This window comes from Uloborus diversus, chromosome 6, assembly GCF_026930045.1.
Source record: "Uloborus diversus isolate 005 chromosome 6, Udiv.v.3.1, whole genome shotgun sequence".
In the NCBI taxonomy this organism is placed as follows: Eukaryota; Metazoa; Arthropoda; class Arachnida; order Araneae; family Uloboridae; genus Uloborus; species Uloborus diversus.
In genome coordinates this window covers 70278691-70297299 of record NC_072736.1, presented here as the reverse complement: position 1 = coordinate 70297299, position 18609 = coordinate 70278691, and the positions used below count along the sequence as shown (strand labels likewise).

The window sequence follows — 18609 nt, the reverse complement described above, 5'->3', positions numbered from 1 at the left end:
TGATTTTAAGATAAACATTTTGATGTTACCATATATTTTGAAATCAGTAATTTCATTAAATTCAAGTCAAGGTTTTATCCACGAACCATCAAGATAAATAAGGAAAGAGTCGATAGGATTCTGTGCTTGTTCGATTTTGGTAGTACATTATATTTTCATTACAAATACATTTTATGCGGAAGCTTTATTTTGATACATTTCAAATGGTAATTAGTCTTTGTCTTTCTTTTGCTGTCATGAGCTCCCTGTGATGGAACGAATCACGGTAAGAATGGGAGAAAAATCACACTTGCACGCAAGTAAGGAAACTAAAAGCTGCGTTCGGTTCTGAAGTCACATAATCAAAATGCATCTCTTCACTTGCGGTTGGGTAATCTTGATTGTGACTGTGACTATTTTACAGTTATCAGATGCAGCTCGCTCGTCACGAAAAAAGCTACCGGCAGATAAAGGTGAAGCTATGTATAATTGCTTAAAGAAACAGTCGTGTGATTGCGGTAAGTAAAGTAGCTTAGCAATTGTTGAAAACACATTAAAAAAAAAAATGAGTTAGTTTCTGAGGAATTCAAATCATCTTTTTTCCAATCGTAATTGAAATATTAACCCTTAAAAAAAAAGAAACACTTTTCGAGGAATAATAAAAATACACACAAATGATTTTTCCTGCCATTCCAATTGTGCTTGAAACACATAGCAAAAGGGCGTAAACGATGCTATCAAAATAAATGTAATATCATCAGAACAAGGACAACAACCCCAAAAAACTGCATTAAAAAATAAGGTTATCAAAAGACAAAAACTGCTTTTATTTACTACAAGTGGTACCCGCACGGCTTTGCCCATAATAGAAAATTAAAAGGTCTTTTGGTTCACCTGTATATTTACAAATAATGTATGGTGAATTTTCTCGCCAATTGTCTTGTGTCCATGTTACGGTTCCACGTTATGAAAACTTGTTAATTTACTCGTCTATCTTATGATAATTTTGTTCTTAAAATTCGAATAGAAAAAGAACCACATCGAATTTTTGAAAAATCGCTCTTAGGTGCACACCCCCATGCTACAAACTAATTCTGTGCCAAATTTCATGAAAATCGGTCGAACGGTCTAGGTGCTATGCGCGTCACTGAGATCCTAACAGACAGAGATCCGGACAGAGAGACATTCAGCTTTATTATTAGTAAAAGATTTGAAATAGAGACAAATGATTTCATATAAACTATCTAAACTCTAAAAACTCTTTATGAATGGATTTATCGTCTGCAATTGAAATAATAATACTAGTAGTGATAAAAAATTAATAGAATATAATTAAAAAAAAAAAAAGAGAATACGATGCCAAATGATTTATCGTCAGAGTGGTCGAAAAGACAAATGTATAATTTATCTTCATAATTCTCATTGGGTACGCCTCAGTGAATCATGTAACTCGCAGTCTACCAATCGCAAAGACAATAGAATAAGAAACGTTAAGGTATTTAAAGTAAGATTAATTGACAATCTCTTGATTGTTCAAAATAAACAAATAAGTTAGTAAATATAACATCGAGAATAAATGTTACCGTGTAAGACCGAAAATGGAGAATGTCGATTTTCATGGGTGACTCACTCACCGGCGGTTAATTTCGACATCTGCCAGCTTTCGGACTTGAACAATAACATATGTATTGTATATATTATCTCATCAAAAACAACCCTGTTGTAAAAATTTCCCCGCCAAGAAAACCTTTAATTTTTCCGCACAAAAAAAGAAAACCTGCGTCCTAAACCCAAAAATCATCAGCCATAAAAAGTTATGATATCTAGTTTGCCCGCCAAGTATCTGCCAAACTATTATCCTCCTTAAGATAAATAAATACCTTTGTGCTGAATAGTAAAGTCTGACCAAACAACGTAAGTAGAAGCACAAATTTGCTGTAATTTACAAATTTGTGCTTCTACTTACGTTGTTTGGTCTGACTTTATTATCCTCCTTCTTTTCCTTTTTCATCACAGCTACTTCCATTAGAACCTCCTCCCACCTTCAACTCCTCAGAAATATGGATAGACCTTTTAAATCGTTTATCTTGTTTGGCGGGAAGCTTTTTGCTCACCAAGCAACCACTTCACTTTGAAAAGCTTCCCGCCAAACAAGATAAACAATTTAAAAGATCTATCAATATTTCTGAGGAGTTGAAGGTGGGAGAAGGTTCTACAGGAAGTAGCTGTAATGAAAAAGGAGAAGAAGGAAGATGATAGTTTGGCAGATACTTGGCGAGTAAACTAGATATCATAACTTTTTATGGCAGAGGGTTTTTGGGTTTAGGATGCAGGTTTTCTTTTTTGTGCGGGAAAAGTTAAAAGTTTTCTTGGCGGGGAAATTTTTACAACATGGTTGTTTTTGATGAGATATCACATCTTTTTGCACTGATATTATTACTTTGTCTGTATTTTCAGAATTGAGAACTTCAAGTCAGAAAATTTTCAATTGAAACAATGCTTTTTTGTATTTTTAAGGAACAATAATGGCTGGCCTAATTTTACGCCAAGTTATTTTCTGACTATTAAGATTCTATGTTCATTTTGCGAGAATTGGGCGGTTTAAATTTTATTGCAATCCTTGTATCCTCTCTGTTGCAAAGAAAACTTCTAGGATAATAAAATACTATATTTTAAATTATATTGTTTTCGAGTATTTTACAACTTCGCAATAAATTCTATTACAGTTTCTTTATTTGACAGATTATTCAACATTTTCATGAAGGTTTCTTTAAATGTTTTTTCAGCTTGAGGGCTATTTTAATTTAGCTTTTCACTTTTTGTTTAATTACATTTTTTCTTAAATCGTGGATTATTTTACGTTTTATGGGATAATTTTAATTTTTGCTGATTTATCTTTTTCTTGATAGAAGTCTTTGTCTTGTTTAATACCTAGTTTTGTTTAAAAGTTCATTTAAAAAACGAAATAACGCATGTTATCACCAAACGAAAAAAAAAAAAACTAAGCCATTAAATATTTTAAATTTGAATGTGTCAGAAGATCTATAAACCTTTACTCGATGTCAAATCGCGGATATCCCAAAATTGCCATAGCGAATGTGCATGTTGCGCGCGGACTAAGCTCATTAAAAGTCTTGCTTAAATTAATTGCAAATTTTTTTTCAGCTAACAAATTGCTGCAAAGCACGGATATCCACACACGTATTTCATATATTTTCAGTTCATAATGTGTTGTTTTTGAAAAATCCATTAATTTAGAAAATAAGCAAACCAATAAAAAAGTGCTATTTTTCGCTTTCAATTAAAAAGTTATATGTGCCGTATTCATGTACGTACAGTTTCATATAATTTGTCACGTAAAATATTGTAATGGTTTAACCCCAGTTTCGCGTCGACATTTAAAATTTCTTCCCTCCATAATATATCAAAACTGAAAAACAGGGGGAAGGAAATTTCGTATCGGCAAAACTTTTTTTGGGGGGTGGGGGGGGGAGAACAGCATTCTAATCTCATTCATTAATTTGTTTCTCTGCTTTTAAGTATAAACAAACAACATAGAATCTGAAAACAGAAAGCCCAATGATTTAAGTCTGCGCGCATGCGCAGTCGCTGTGGCAAATTTGTGATATCCGCGATTTAACGTCTAGTTGAAACTGTTGGATATGTTTTAGTCTTGATTGAATTTCATTTCCTAAGACAACTTTGGAATAACTGTTAGATCTGTTCTAACCTTGTGCAATTGCAGTCCGAGATAAACAAACAGTATGAGCTGAGAGTGAGTACATAAGAATTTAAGGAAAATTAGTGATTTTCAAACTTCAATTACTCCGGCCCATGATGTCCCTGGGGGTTGAATTTTTGTATATGTACTCAATGGCCCCCCAAGAATATGTATACAAAAAATCATTACCGTAGCTCCCCGGGGGCTGTGATAGAACCCCGGGAAGGTACAATTTGGAGGGTAAAAACGAGGGGGGAAGGGGAGCGGGGTCAAATGGCACAAAAGGCACATCAGTAAGGCACAAGGAATGTGTGTGCGAAATTTCAGCTTGATTCCTTTTTTCGTCTGGGCTGTAGCCCTGTCAAAGAAAGCGAAAACGTTTTTGAACGGCGATTTTATAACTTTAATACCTCCTCCCCCTGATGGTCCAGGGGATTGTATTTTGTTTTACGGCGTTAGGGGCCACTAGAGATTGAGTGTACCAAAAATCAACTCCGGGTGTCTTCATGGGGCTGAGATACAGAGGGGGTGAAAAACCCAAAAAACCCCAACTTGTTCTGTCGTGTAATCTTGTTCTTGGTCGCTTTTATTTTCTTTCGTCTTTGGCGGTAGATTTGCTTCTGTTGGCTGCTGACGTTTGGTTTCCTTGGCGGGGCGGGACATAATGTAATTCCTTTAATATCAGAAACTGCTTATTGCACAAGTGTTGGAATTCAAACGATGCTAAAATTCTACTAGATAGAAGCTAGAATTCAATCATTAAAGGAAAATAGAGTTTCCTTTTCAAGCTGGATGTTTGAGAGTTGATCTCTATGTTTTGAGAATAAGAACAACTAACAATAGTTTTTGTTTATTTCAGACTGTCGTGTAATATTTCTTAAATTCGCTTTCGATGTCATTTCGAACAGCCAGTGATTTATACCTGACTTTTCCATCTTTTATATAAAGTGTAGTAGAAACAAAATATTGCTTTCTGAACATTTTTTAAATTTTGATGGATTTTCAATTTTTCTGAGGTACTGAACCGTTACCGTCGAAATACTTATCGACGGTTACGACTGAACCCTACTTTAATATTTTAAGAAAATGCCTGTGGATCTTGTTATCGGTGTTAGAGATGCGGGTTTTCCTGAAAATTGTGAAACTAAAAATCTTCCAAGTTTTTGAAGGTTTTGTTGAAAAACTTTAATATATTGAATACTTTAATATGACTTTATTTAAGGAACATCTCAAAGTCATTAGCCCAGCGAGAATTTTCTTCCGAAGATTTTTTTTTTTTTTTTTTTATCAAAACAGTCTTTTCATGTGTATAGATTTCTATGTTGGGATTGGCAATAATTTTAAAACGAAGTCCTCCTGGGGCTTTTTATTCCTTTTTACCCCCAAAACCCCCCTCCCTTCTCTGCGCCATTGCTCAAAGTGAAAGCTTTTACCCTCACTTAAAGAGCTGAAGCAGCAACATGTTTCCGGACTCGTCGCTCGCTGGTGGGTTAAACTTTAAATTTATTAATTAATGAGAAGATAACCTGAAATTCTATGAGAGGTGTGCTGCCTCCAGACTGAGGATCCCTATAAGGATGACATTGCGTTCTCTAGAATCCAGATGTAGTGATTCAGCTTTTTGGTATTTCCTTGCAGTTCTGCCTCAGCTCAGGCTATAGGGCAGTAATTTTCATCTTATTACACTTTATTCACATTCAAAAAAGTTATTTCTGCAAACTAAACGTGTCTCTTTTGTGTAGAAAGAAAAACTTTTAGTGAACTTGGAAACGATATTTAGTCATTTTTTCAAACTATTAGGCATTAATTTCGGTAAACATCTACTATTAATGACTTTTTTTAGTAGGAACATGCTAAATTCAAGCATTTTTTTCTAACATTAAAGCGCTTAAGCGTAGAAGAAACAATTAAAAAAAAAGAACTGAATTACAAAAACAGACATCTGATCTCCCAATCGGAAAATAAAATATATTATTAAAAATTCTTATTGGAAAAAATTAAAAACTACTGCTTTCTGTACACGATAGATGCTAAAAATAGAATCTTTTGTGAATCTTGCTTTTGGGTAATAAAGAAAAAAATGCATTCTGACTTAGTGAATCCATTAATATTTACCATCGACGTTAAACGCAAGGAAGTGTTTCGGTTTTTATTAATTACTAGCCGCTAGGTCAACTACATTCGTTGCACCTGCGGAGAATTTTTGTACACCTCCTTCGGCAATGTACATCGGGGGGTTTCGCCCCTTTTTTGCCTTCTGCGGCGGCTGCCCCGGGCGGCTCGTTTAACCCAACTGCTGCGGTTTATGCCACCTTTGGCAGTGCTCTTTTGGCATTTCACCTCTTCTTTCTAAATGCGACATTACATTAATTAGTGATCGGCGCATTAAATTTCGATGCGGCTCACCTTTGGAATCATTCCATTCCCAATCCACCTCACGCCTCTACTTTACCATTAACTCGAATCATTCAATCACTTACTACTGAGTCGAATCACTCAATCACACCGGACACCGCTTTAAACAGAAAAAGAGAAAAAATATAAGCCGTAAAAAAAAAAAGAGGCCCTAGTTTTGCAGAAACGACAAAAAACGTGACCTTGAGAAAAGAAGTTCCTATGGTTAGAAATTTGCATTCTGCTATCTAGACTTAAGTTCGAATGAGATAAACGTAGTTGAGATTTGACATTTTAATTAACATCTTCGCTAATTAAAGTCGTAAAAAAGCAAAAAACGGCCCCAAAAGTGATGTCTGAAAAATATCGAATCATCAATACCTGCTTCGATCTTCTGTTCTCTAACGTTCGGAAGAAGTTCGTTACCAGAAGTATGTCTGGTGTTCGGCAGTGACATACATGCAAACATACATAGATAGATGCACTCAAACTGTAATAATATTAGATTATGATCGTTATTATTATTATTTTTTTCACTGAAAACTTAAAACTTCACTCAGATTCTCTGCAGTCAGCCCCCCTTTAAAATTCAGTAGTTTTTAATGTTAGTCACCTTGTTACAATTTTCTGCCTACTTTTGGGTCCCCTGAAAATTTTGAGGGTAGCTCAAGCTTCCTTAAGCCTTTTCTGTAATCATGTCCGTGTGCATATCATTCATCACAAAACAGTAACCCCATGAATTATAAAGCCTCTTAGTGTTGAAAAAATTATGGCCCTTTTGATTTGTGTTATATGATAAAACCATATTTGATTTTAATGAACTTTTTAAATCTATTAATAACTTTTTTTTCTTTCTACTAGCATTTCAAACTGCTTACTTAATTTGATCTAATTTTCAATTAATGTATTTCAGGCAAAGGACCAGAATTACAAGAGTGCTTCGAATATATGGAGCCCGAGGTACATTTTCGAGCGTTCAACTGCAATTACTCCCTGAAAAAATATTTCATTCGACAAATTGATATGCATTTTTTTCTCCTTTTGGTTGCTTTATTTGTTAACTCAGTTATGACGAGTTATGGTTTCCATCAAGAAATTTAGGACTAGAGTAAAAGGTATAACATTAAAAAAGTAAATAATAAAAACAGAATAGCAATACTTACTAAAGAGTAAAAGTTAGTATATCTTAGTGTTATTCCTAGCATTACTTACTGTTGCTCTGAGGCGACGATATCAGTATACCTTACAGGCAAAGATATAGCTAGTGTACATTTTAAGGTATAAAATTGCGCATTGACTCTTTTTTAGAGAAGTTAAATTTATTATGAAGAAGTGAAAAATATGAAAAGATAGAAATATATTCCATAAAATAAAATAAAAAAGCCTATAAAGTTGGCAAGGGAGAAAGAGATCCGAACTATATTTATTTTTAACATTAGTGTGTTTATTTTGAATTTAAAAAAAATAGAAACTTTTTATCGGTTCCGCTGCCTCTTTTTGACCGTACTTTCCACTATATTCTCATATAAATAACAGCCGATGATTGAGTAACAACAATGAGTTTCAACAATGAAACTCGCACCACGGCATGATAATTTGATAATATGTTTTGGTAATGTTTAACATGCAGGGAAAGCCCTTACTGTGACAAGGCTGAACTCGATCCGGCAATTTAACTGTTTTACTGGTAAGACTGTCATTTCGGGGGAATGAAGGAATGAAAAAGCGGTCAATTATGAACGTTACCTACTGGAGTTTAGGGTTCATTCACTGTAGTTAGGGTTAAAATTTCAACTATCAAAATATCACCAAACAGGCAATGGCTTCGTTCAAATGTAGAAGAGTAGAAGCAATTTTCACTCGTCATACCTCGACGGGCGTCTTTCTAGTTTTTAATTAAAGCCCAAAGCAAAAAATACGCTTGCCTAGCTTTTTGAGACGTATATCCGATTTTCAGTGCGTGAAATGCGCTTATAGATGTGTTAAAAATGTATCAACACATCTTTTTAAATAACAATATGCTTATGAAAAACCGCGTGACATGTGACAAGGGGAGGTAAAGGGGTAATATAGATTGTGACACGTTGTGACAAAAGGGAGGGGAGGGTCAAAATTGTTGAAATAAAGTATGACATCATTTATGAACAGGACAGCTCCTAATACTGATCTCTGTAACGGTAATGCTTACAATTTGCAGTTGCTGCACTTTTGAACTGGAGTACTGTTATGTATTAGCAAGTATTTTTGAAAAAAATTCTGTTTTTGCCCCCCCCCCCCAAAAAAAAGCAGAAAGAAGAAGAAGCTAAAAAGCCAAAATGACATGAATAAAGGTCATAGACAAATGTTTATTATAAGTCATAGACCTATAAAAGACATGGTGCCCTAAATCTTTTTCGAAGCTGTTATGAATGATAGTTGTTGTTGTAGATTTTTTTTTTTTTTCAAATGGCAGAGAACTTGACAAATTGGTAAAAGACAAACATAACTAAAAACGAATAACAGGAAAAAAAAAAAAAATTGTCTATAGAATTGTTACTATAGAAATTAGGTAGAAAATGTACCACGTAATTATTTTCTTCTCTTTTCTTCCCCACAGACTATGCGTGCCTTTATTAGTTACGTTGAAAACTGTTTTGGACTGAATTATACTGTACCGAATAGCGATGCAGCATCAGTGGCATGTACTCTTCCTGAAGAAGGTTGGGTACGTAGAAAATTTAAGGATGTACTAAGTAGTTAAAATGAAAATTTAAAGTATTTCTTTCATGTGCGAAAGTTACCTTCTGCGAGGGGTTTTTGGTTACAACCGCTCTTATGTGTGTACAAACTACCTTATTAAGATTGATAATGTATGTGAAACCAAGTGGGGGCGTTTTGACCTCACAACCTCCACCCTGGCAGCGTTATTTGGTAGTAGTCTATACTAATAATATAAAGCTGAAGAGTTCGTTTTTTTGTTTGTTTGAACGCGCTAATCCCAGGAACTACTGGTTCGAATTGAAAACTTATTTTTGTGTTGAATAGTCCGTTTATTGAGGAAGGCTATAGGCTTTTTTTTTTAAATCAAACTCTCAAAATATTTCTAACTGCAAATTAAAAGTTTAATTAAGTGTTTAGATCTATGAATTCCTAATAGCTGGCGGGGTAAGTTTACTCATCGAGAGGGTGCTGGCCGACAGTGTTGTTAGCTGCGAGGAACCATGCCGCGCGGCTCAGACGCATGGTCGGCTACGCTGTTGTGGTCGGCGAACTGATTTTTGAATGCGTTTCTTTTCGATATTCAGGTATATTATTTGATTTTGTAGGAGTTTTCTATTGGGTTTTGTTTTTCTCATTTCTTCAACGTTTGCTTTTTCGTTTTCATAGTTCAAGATACTAACTTATCTAAGTAAATAATTTGGTTTGTCGTCCTATTATTCAATTGTGATTGTTCTTTATAACGCTTTTATTATAGTATTGTTTATTTGCCGAAACATTTTAAATTGCAGAAAGAAAACCGCTTTAATCCCTAAAGGGCAGAGTTACGGTAGTGGGGTTGCTTGGCGCAATAAGTGCTGAACTACACAGTTGAAGCATTATTTTGAGTTTTAAAGCTATTGTTAATCTTTTTATGTGTTTTGGAAAATAGTTTTAAATTCCAAACAGAGTTTAATAGATTTTTTCAAAAGGTATGTACGCATTTTAGTTGAAGAAAAATGATCATTTCACATCAAAAAGGGAAGGGGGAGTGGATTTTTTTATTCAGCGAACTCCCTTTAAACTCTTAACACGGGCATCGCCGTGCGGGTACTGATAGTCTAAAATATTCTTAAAAGTTAGCCGTTTTAAAATTATGGTTAGGAGTTCTGAACTTGCCCTCCTAAATTACTGCACAATTCTATATTTTAACGTATTGTTTTAGTACCTGCTCCTTGTTGGGGGAGGGGGGGGGAGGTCCATTTGTGCTTACTATATACAGTGAAACCCCGATTTTAAGTTTCTCAAGGGGATGTGGATTTTTTTTTTTTTTTCAACGGACTTCCTTTAAGCTCTTAGCACGGGCATCGACGTACAGGTACTACTAGTGAAACATAAAATTACTCTAATAAACGGGGAGTAATTTAAACAAACAGAAGCAAAAGAATGTAAATGCCAAAATTTGGTGATAACTGGTATAAATCGCAGAATAAACTCTTTTTTCTTTTGGGGAAAGAGATGGAACTTGTGTACTCCTGGTTGGTGCTGAAAAACATAATAGTTTAGAAAAACTCTTCATTGAATGCCAACCTAGCGTCTGGACTTTGCACATATTTTACTTAAAACTTAAAAAATATCTCTCACATCCCTTTGCTCCTCACCGTTTCAATTCAAATTAATGAAAAAAAAACATTTTATTCACAAAATTTCTGCTTGAGCTATTATGCAAAGCGAGGATTTTTATAATTTTTTCGCATATATATTGAGTGAAAAAGTGAAAATTAAAAAAAAAAAAAAAAAACGAGCTGATGTGTGCCTCACATGACTTCCTTTTACTCCAATTTAATGTCATTCTCCCATTATTGCTAATTTTAATGTGATTCAATAGTTTGCTCTATAAATATCACCAACAGTGGCCAAATTAAAACCGATTTAAAAGAAAAAAAAATCGCCAAATTTGTTGCCAAGTTGGTGACAAAACTTGGCGACCGAAAGACTGGCGATATACCGCCAAGTGCCCGCCAGATTGTAACACCACTTGAGTTTGCATCGAAATTAACAATGATTTCCCCCCAAAAAGGGGCGAAATACCCCCTTTAGAAACTCCCGAATGAAACCGAAAGAGGAGGTGCACAACTAGACCCCACTAGGAGTCTACGTATCAAATTTCAACTTTCTAGGACATACTGTTCTTGAGTTATGTGACATACATACGCGCATCCGCACATACGTACATACATACGTACATACAAACGTCACGAGAAAACTCGTTGTAACTAACTCGGGAATCGTCAAAATGGATATTTCGCTTGTCTATACGTTCTTAGGCACTTATCCACGTGTGGTCGAGTCGAAAAAAAAAAAAAAAAAAAAAACTCAACATTCATTCGGGGGTGAGCAAAATGGAAATTAAGGTCGATTTTTGAGTGAAAATTTTTTCGCGAATACAATACTTTCTTTCTTGTAAAAGGAAGTAAAAAAAAAAAAAAAAAACCCAAATGCATTGGAAGAAAGCATATGATTTAGTTTTACTCATGAAATTGTGTTTTGCTTCCAATTTTGCTATTGTAGTCTGTGTCCTGATTAAATAATGAAAGGGGCTTAAGTTTAATATTATTTAACGGACTAATTAAGGGACATGATGTATTTAATGAGCATTTACAAATGTATATGAATCAAATAGACTATTTATTGTCTTTGGTATGGCACAACTGCTTTACAAACATGCCGGAAGACAACGTTTGCTCCTGTGAAGGATTTTCAATTTACGTTTCAGTGGAAGCAGTTGTGGTCGTTTAGGGTATTTGGTGAACAAAGCTTTAATAATAGAAATATAGTTTTAGCTATTAACGCCACAGGAGATCTTGAGCGTAAAAAAATTCTGAAACTAATCTAAAACATTTCAGAAATCAAAGTGACACATTGTAAAATAATTATTTATTTTTATGATACGTTCATCCGCTGCATTATTCAACTGTGAAAAAAGTGAATACACCGTAAACTTTTCTCTAAGTTATTGTTTTTTGATAACAAAAGTTTAATAAAAGTTTTCTCCCATGTTTTCCCATGATTTAGGTCCGGTGTAGGAATGAAATCCTGGACAATTTCAACAAATATCTGGTAACTATCTCGCATTTGTTTACTTTATATACGTATGTACAGTACATCCTCTTTGTCATTGTGATGGAGTGAGATGACGAAAAATGCTTTTTCTTTTAAAAACAAATTTTTGATAATTCAACCGGAGATTTGTTCAATCAATTTTTTAATTAATCATTACTTTTTCTATGTAGGCTGATATGTACAAGCAGATCTTCAATCCTTCCAAACAAAAGGAAATGCTGGGAGTTGAAAAAGCTAAAGTAAGTAACAAATATGCGTTACTGAAGGGAATTTGGAAATTAACCTTTCAAACGCCGCTTTATATTCTAAATATAAAAAATAAAGTTAGTTTACTAAATCAAGACCGCAAGACTAGTTCCTTTGCACAATAATAATAATAATAATAATAATAATAATAATAACAGATATTTCTATGCATGTTTCCATTTGGGAACATTGGTGTCACATGAAGTTTTTTTTACGGAGGATTTTAATAGATTACGCTTAACGCTCCAGTGCTATAATTTTTTATGAAAAAGATACTTGATATGACTGATGATACTAAACAGTTTCAAATAATTAAAAACATAGTCAAAAGATCAATATACATTTTATAAATAGATTTATTCAAAATTAAAAACTGACTGCATGAAATCGCAGGTAACTAAATAAAAAACTTCTCCAAACTAACCACTTGTAACTTTAAACGAAAAGAGTACCTACAGTTTCTTACATAATAGTTATGTACAAAGCAAATTAATTCGCTTAAAAGGTTCATAACTTCTTCGAATACATATTTTAAATAAGTATAGATTATTTTCAATAAGTAATCAGCAGTATCTGTGATATGAAGATGCAACATAATGCGCTGAAAATATGCAATGAACGCTTGTTTTATAAGTAGTAATTCCTGCGTTGACATAAAAAACATTAAAAAAAGCACGTGAACGGTCCTAAAAATCTAACGCACCCTTATTTAACAAATACAATTTTTCGTTCACAAGAGTTCAAGCTATCAAAGCCAACGATACTAAAGTTTCCCTTCACTGCAGAAAGACTGTCGACGTTACAAAGCTACATTTACAGTGATAAAAAGATGAAATTTCGTGTTAAAATAAATTAATTGGAGCTCATTAGTTTTATCTTACTTTATTTTCTTTCTTCCTTATAACGAAAATTTTAACCTTTGAAAGTTTTTTTCCCCAAATATTCAGTATTTTATTTAATTAGAAGTATTGCGCACAGGAGTAAATTCAATTACAATTCCAAGACAATTAGAATAAAAAAAAAGAAGTACAGTCGAGTCCCGACTTACGCGAGGGATGCGTTCCAAGACCCCTCGCGTAAGTCGAAATTTTGCGTTGTGGAAAAAGGTATGTGTAAAAACTTTTATAAATATAACCAATCATTGTAGACACTTGTAACCACCACCTTAAACAGTTAAAAACCATTTCTTAACTATACATTACTGTTTCTTACATAAAGAACTGAATTTTTATTAGTATTAAAAAAAACTCGTTTTATTCAACATAAAATACTGCTATGATGCACATAATCAATGATTAATGGGAAAAAAAGACAAAAAATAAACCAGTACAGTATTTAGTAAGAAAAACAAATGCCCTATAGTTGTACTACAGTAGATCCAGTAATGATATTTGTAACTTAAAAAAAGTGAAAATGATGATTTATGCTGCGTGATCAAACCGTTATTCTAATATATTTTTAAATACAGTTGCTTCACTAGTTCTTTAAAAAACGTTTCCATCTATGGCAATACCCCTCTTCCTGGTTTCTTTAATTTACAATAAAGAGCAGCTTCCATTGTCATAATTTTTGCATTTTGCTTGCATACTATTACTCAATGAACTTTTATGGATTTCCTTTTCTTTACTTTTAATTGTACGTGTGGATGATTTCACTTATACCTAATTGTTGTGCTACCCTTCAAGCATTTTTTAGTTGAGCTTCTGCTTTTCGAGAAGCTTTAGCTTTTTTTTAATTGTCAGAAACTTTCTCTTTTTCTTTCTATCTTTACCAACTTCAGATGAAGCAGCGCTCTTAGGTGTCATAATATTTCGCTAACTTTCGCATTTAGAATGAAAAAAAAAAATAATTGGAAAATGTGAAGTAGTTATTTGTATAAGAGATGTTCAGACCAATACGGTGTGGGTACTTCCGCTCTCAGTGAAAAGGGGAAGCTAAAGGGATGAAGGTCCATCCACGAAACCAATATTTAGTGTCACCGAAACCCATACTAATGCTCCGCCGCTGATTTCCAAAAAATTTCATGTTGCAGGCGAGCAATTTGCGTCAGCAATCAAAAATTCATTACTCATGGAAAAACTCGCGTTATAGCCATTTCGCGTAAGTCGGATCGCGTTGTAGCAAGATCCGACTGTATAAGCCAAGCAACTAAAATAAGTTTAATATTAAAAATATTAAAACACCTAACTTTAAATTCATAAATATTGAAAAACATTTCTTGATGGTATAACAAATCATAATTTGTTATTAGTGTACAGTTCTGTTTTGCTATTTAGCTGTATACTTGGTAAGACAATATTTAGCAATTTAAGTGCCTTGAAAATTTGCGTAGACAACAAGTCATGACACCCATGTATTGTCAAAGCGTTAATAAAGTTTAAACAGACATCTTAATGTTCAATATAATTAAAATTAAAAGTTTTTGAAACATAAACGATTTCTGAGTGTCTTAATTGAAAAGGCTAATTGGATGAATTTGGCAACTATACCAATTAGCAAATAGTCCACAGTTTGTAATTTTTACTTGGCACACTCTGAGGAGACTAATGCAAACAGTTAGTTATTCATTACCAAGCCTATCATTACCAATTAAGATTTCACTATAAGAAAAATCTCAGTGAATAGATATTCCTTGGCATAGGTAAACAAACTCATTTCTTTACAGGTAAGTATTAAATATGACTTGTAAAAGGAGAAAGAGGAAAATTTGTAACTTCTGATTTAATTTTTTGCGTACGTTGATTTCTCTGTCTATTTTTTTATGTGGAACATTCATCATGAAATAAAAATACATTTTACTGCTATTATTTACCTTTATTTTAAATGAAAACATGAACAGTATATGAATAACGCCTAAATTTAATGAATGAAATTTAAGTAATAATAATAATAGTAATAATAATATTTTCACGAAAAGAGGTGGAAAAGTTGTGCTGTTACGCATGCTAGCACTATATTAAACTAAGTTTGATTCTAATTTGTCTGAAAAGTCAGTTTATTTTTTAATTTCATTTAAAGATTTATAGTTTATTCAAGCTATTTTAGAGAAGAAATTAAACAAATGACTATGCACTCGGTCTCCAAACTTTTTAATCGAAGGATCAGTTTGCAAAATTTCTTGAGAGTCAGACAGTGGAGTTAACAGTGTCTAGTAATTATGACTTGGTTCATTTATGCATCTAAAATCTGGATCGCTATCGCAGGCCTACGTTTAGAAGCTCACGTCCCATAGTTCGGAGACCCCTGGTCTAGAAGAACTTAGCTTTTAGCAGATTCAGGGAAAAAGTATAAGCCATTTCCAAGAGTAAGAGTAAAGGCGGGAATGCGTGGGGAAAAAAAATCTTGGGGAGAGGGGGGGGGGTTCGATTTTTTTCACCCGAAGATGTTTATTTCCTATCGGTAAAAGTAAAAACTTTGAATTTTCTAGCACAAAATTATGTATTCAGAAATCTATAAAAATGAACATCCCAACGTTTTTATGTTTTTTTAGATGTTTATATTCCACCTGAAAACAAACTTCGATAATGCAGGCTGTAAAATAATTTAGCTTTTCTGCATTTCAAAGTAATATTTCCTACTTTTCTCATTAACACTGTAAATGTATATGTTACGGCTAAAGTAAGAATAGCGGGTAAACCTAGCTTTAACCGGTTAAAGCGGGTATTAGCAACGCTTTGCGGTCAAAGCACAAAGAGCTTCTAATGTAACCGGCTAAAACTGGGTATAACCAACCCGAGTCGGTTCAAGTCCGAAGTGTTCTCAACGCTTCCGCTTTTAGCCGGCTTATACCGGGCCTTACCGATTTGTGAGCAAATTCAGAACATTTTTGCGACGCAGTTCGTTCGTAATGCATATGTGTATTTGCTTCTGCAGACAGAGTTAAAAAATGGAGATCGAAAGTATATTCAAATCAAGTTTCTATTTGAAATTCGAAAAGATTCTTTCTTCTAAAGGAAGGTAATAATACTTTTTATATGAACAATGTACAATATAATCAGTTTATTGAAGACGTGAAAGAAGCTAAGCAATCTGCCAAAAGAACAACGATGCATTACCGTCATTTGAAGCGCTTCGACATATGTAATGTTGGTGGTATTGATAAACTAATAGCTCCTGTTTCTACAACGGACCCTGTAATTAAATATTACGTACGAAATGAAGATATGTTTGACATTCTGCATGAAATACATGTCTCCATCGGACATAGTGGAAGAAATAGAACGGTGAACGAAGCTAAAAAAAAAAAAAAAAATCACTCAGGAAGCTATAATGTTATATCTTCTAATATCTTCAGCTGTGCAAGTCGTGCCAAATGAAGTTAAAATCTGGTAAAAAAAGGTGGTGTGATCAAACCGATTTTATCAAATGAAATGAATAGTCATTGCCAAGTACATTTGATTGACATGCAGACTAATCCTGATGGCAATTATAAATTTATTCTCGTAAACCAAGATCATCTGACGAAGTTTGTGCAGCTTAGATTCTTGAACAGTAAAACTGCTGAAGAGGTCGCTAAAGTGCTGTTGGACATTTTTTGCATATTCGGATCCCCGTCAATTTTGCAGTCCGATAATGGGAGGGAGTTTTCCAACAAAGTGGTTGAAAATTTAAAATCTCTGTGGACAGGATTAAAAATAATGCACGGGAAACCACGTCACAGTCAAAGCCAAGGTAGCGTGGAAAGAGCAAACCAGGATGTTCAAAATATGCTCATGACCTGGATGAAGGACGAAAATTGTGAAAAATGGTCTGAAGGACTTCGATTTGTTCAGCTAATGAAAAACAGAGCCTACCATGATGGCATAAAACGTTCACCATATAAAGCAATGTTCGGCTGTGATATGAAAGTTGGTTTGAAGTCATCCGGTCTCCCGAATGAAATAATTGATACTGTCCTTAGCGAAGAGCACTTAGAGGAACTAATTAAGAACATGAAAGAACAAGAACAAAGCCTCAAAGAAACTAAAAGTGAAGAAAAAATGGTATTCAGTGCTGAGTGTGAACTATGCGAAAACATAAATGGATTATGTGATTTATGTTCTAAAAAAGATAACATAATTAATAATAGAAACGAAGCGAAAGCAGACTTAGCAGAACAGGCTAAAAAATGATATCTTTGTCCAATACTAAGTATCCACCTTGCAAAGTTGGTGATAACGTAAGAGTTAAAATTCCTGACGTAGATAGAGGCAGGGGTGACTTTAGAAATATTATTTTAACGTTCTTGAATGTAATGAGAATGGGTTGTACCTGTATAAATTGAGTAATGAGAAAGGAACAATTCCTGAAATGTTTTCAAGAAATCGATTTACTGTATGTGAATCCCAATTTGTAAACATTGGGGATGTTTCAGATGAGAACAAATCTTTACGGCAACTTGCAAACCTACAATCAACTTCTGGTGGTCAAGGATTCAAAAAATGCCACTGTAAAACAAAATGTGGAACCAAAAAATGTCTTTGCAAAGCGGCAAATATTTTATGTAACTCTAAATGCCATTGAAGTTTATCTTGTAATAACAAATAGAAGTTAAAAATATCTCTGATTATTTTAATTTGTATTCGTATTAATAACTTCATGTCCTTATTCATCGATTACTTTTAACTTTTATTTTTATTGATAACTTGATTTACTTTTATTTGTGTACTACCTATACCTACACGTATAAAAAAACTTAATATATAACTTAATGTCCTTATTTATTGATTGCTTTTATTTTATATTTTATTGATAACTTAATATCTTTATTTACGATTTACTTTCATTTGTATACTACCTATAACTATAAAAAATTGCTTCATAAAAATTTAAAACGTAACTTCGGACTTTAACCGACTGTTGTTGGTTAGACCCAGTTTTACCCGGTTAAAGCGGGAAACATTAGGGGCTCTTCGGGCTTTAGCCACAAGGCGTTGCTAATCCCCGCTTTAACCTCTTAAACCTAGGTTTACCCGCTATTCTTACTTTATCCGTAACATATATATATATATATATATATATATATATATATATATATATATATATATATATATATATATATATATATATATATATATATATATATTTCTTCCATATATATATAAATGTTCTATAAATTTTGATACACACCTATTGATTTTTTTTTAAATAGGTTTGCTTCGGACCACGTATGTCAGTCTGTGCTAGTTTCCAAGATCAGTGTGTTTAGTGCATGAAAAGTTTTCTATTGGGAAGTAAAATGTAATAAATGCATTTAGTAAATTTGTTTTGTTTTATTTCTTTATTTTTATTTTCTTTCCCACCCTTAACTTTTGCTTAAGCATTTGAAATACTCTCAGTTTAGAGTATAGAATCGTTCTGGTATTATTTTTTTAATTTAGTGTCTCAACGGATTGCATTATTACGAAAATGTTTCGTGATTTTTTAGTGCAGTGCATCTTCAAGTAACACTAACTTCCTGGATATTTTTCACTTGTGACTGTCCGACTTTT

General features: G+C 33.5%; 1 protein-coding gene across 1 annotated transcript; it reads left to right on the top strand.

Annotated features, from left to right (window-relative positions):
- Positions 1-334: 334 nt before the first annotated feature.
- Positions 335-18379, top strand: LOC129225142 (uncharacterized). Its single transcript, XM_054859703.1, has 6 exons — positions 335-497; positions 7008-7054; positions 8691-8798; positions 11846-11890; positions 12064-12132; positions 18270-18379. The coding sequence occupies exons 1-6, from the start codon at positions 347-349 to the stop codon at positions 18324-18326; spliced, it is 477 nt and encodes a 158-aa protein (XP_054715678.1). The 5' UTR covers positions 335-346; the 3' UTR covers positions 18327-18379.
- The last annotated feature ends 230 nt before the right edge of the window (positions 18380-18609 follow it).

Coding starts and splice junctions, on each gene's coding strand:
- LOC129225142 (XM_054859703.1), top strand. CDS start 347: ATGCATCTCTTCACTTGCGGTTGGGTAATCTTGATTGTGACTGTGACT. Junction 498..7,007: donor GAAACAGTCGTGTGATTGCG/GTAAGTAAAGTA, acceptor AATGTATTTCAG/GCAAAGGACCAGAATTACAA. Junction 7,055..8,690: donor TCGAATATATGGAGCCCGAG/GTACATTTTCGA, acceptor TCTTCCCCACAG/ACTATGCGTGCCTTTATTAG.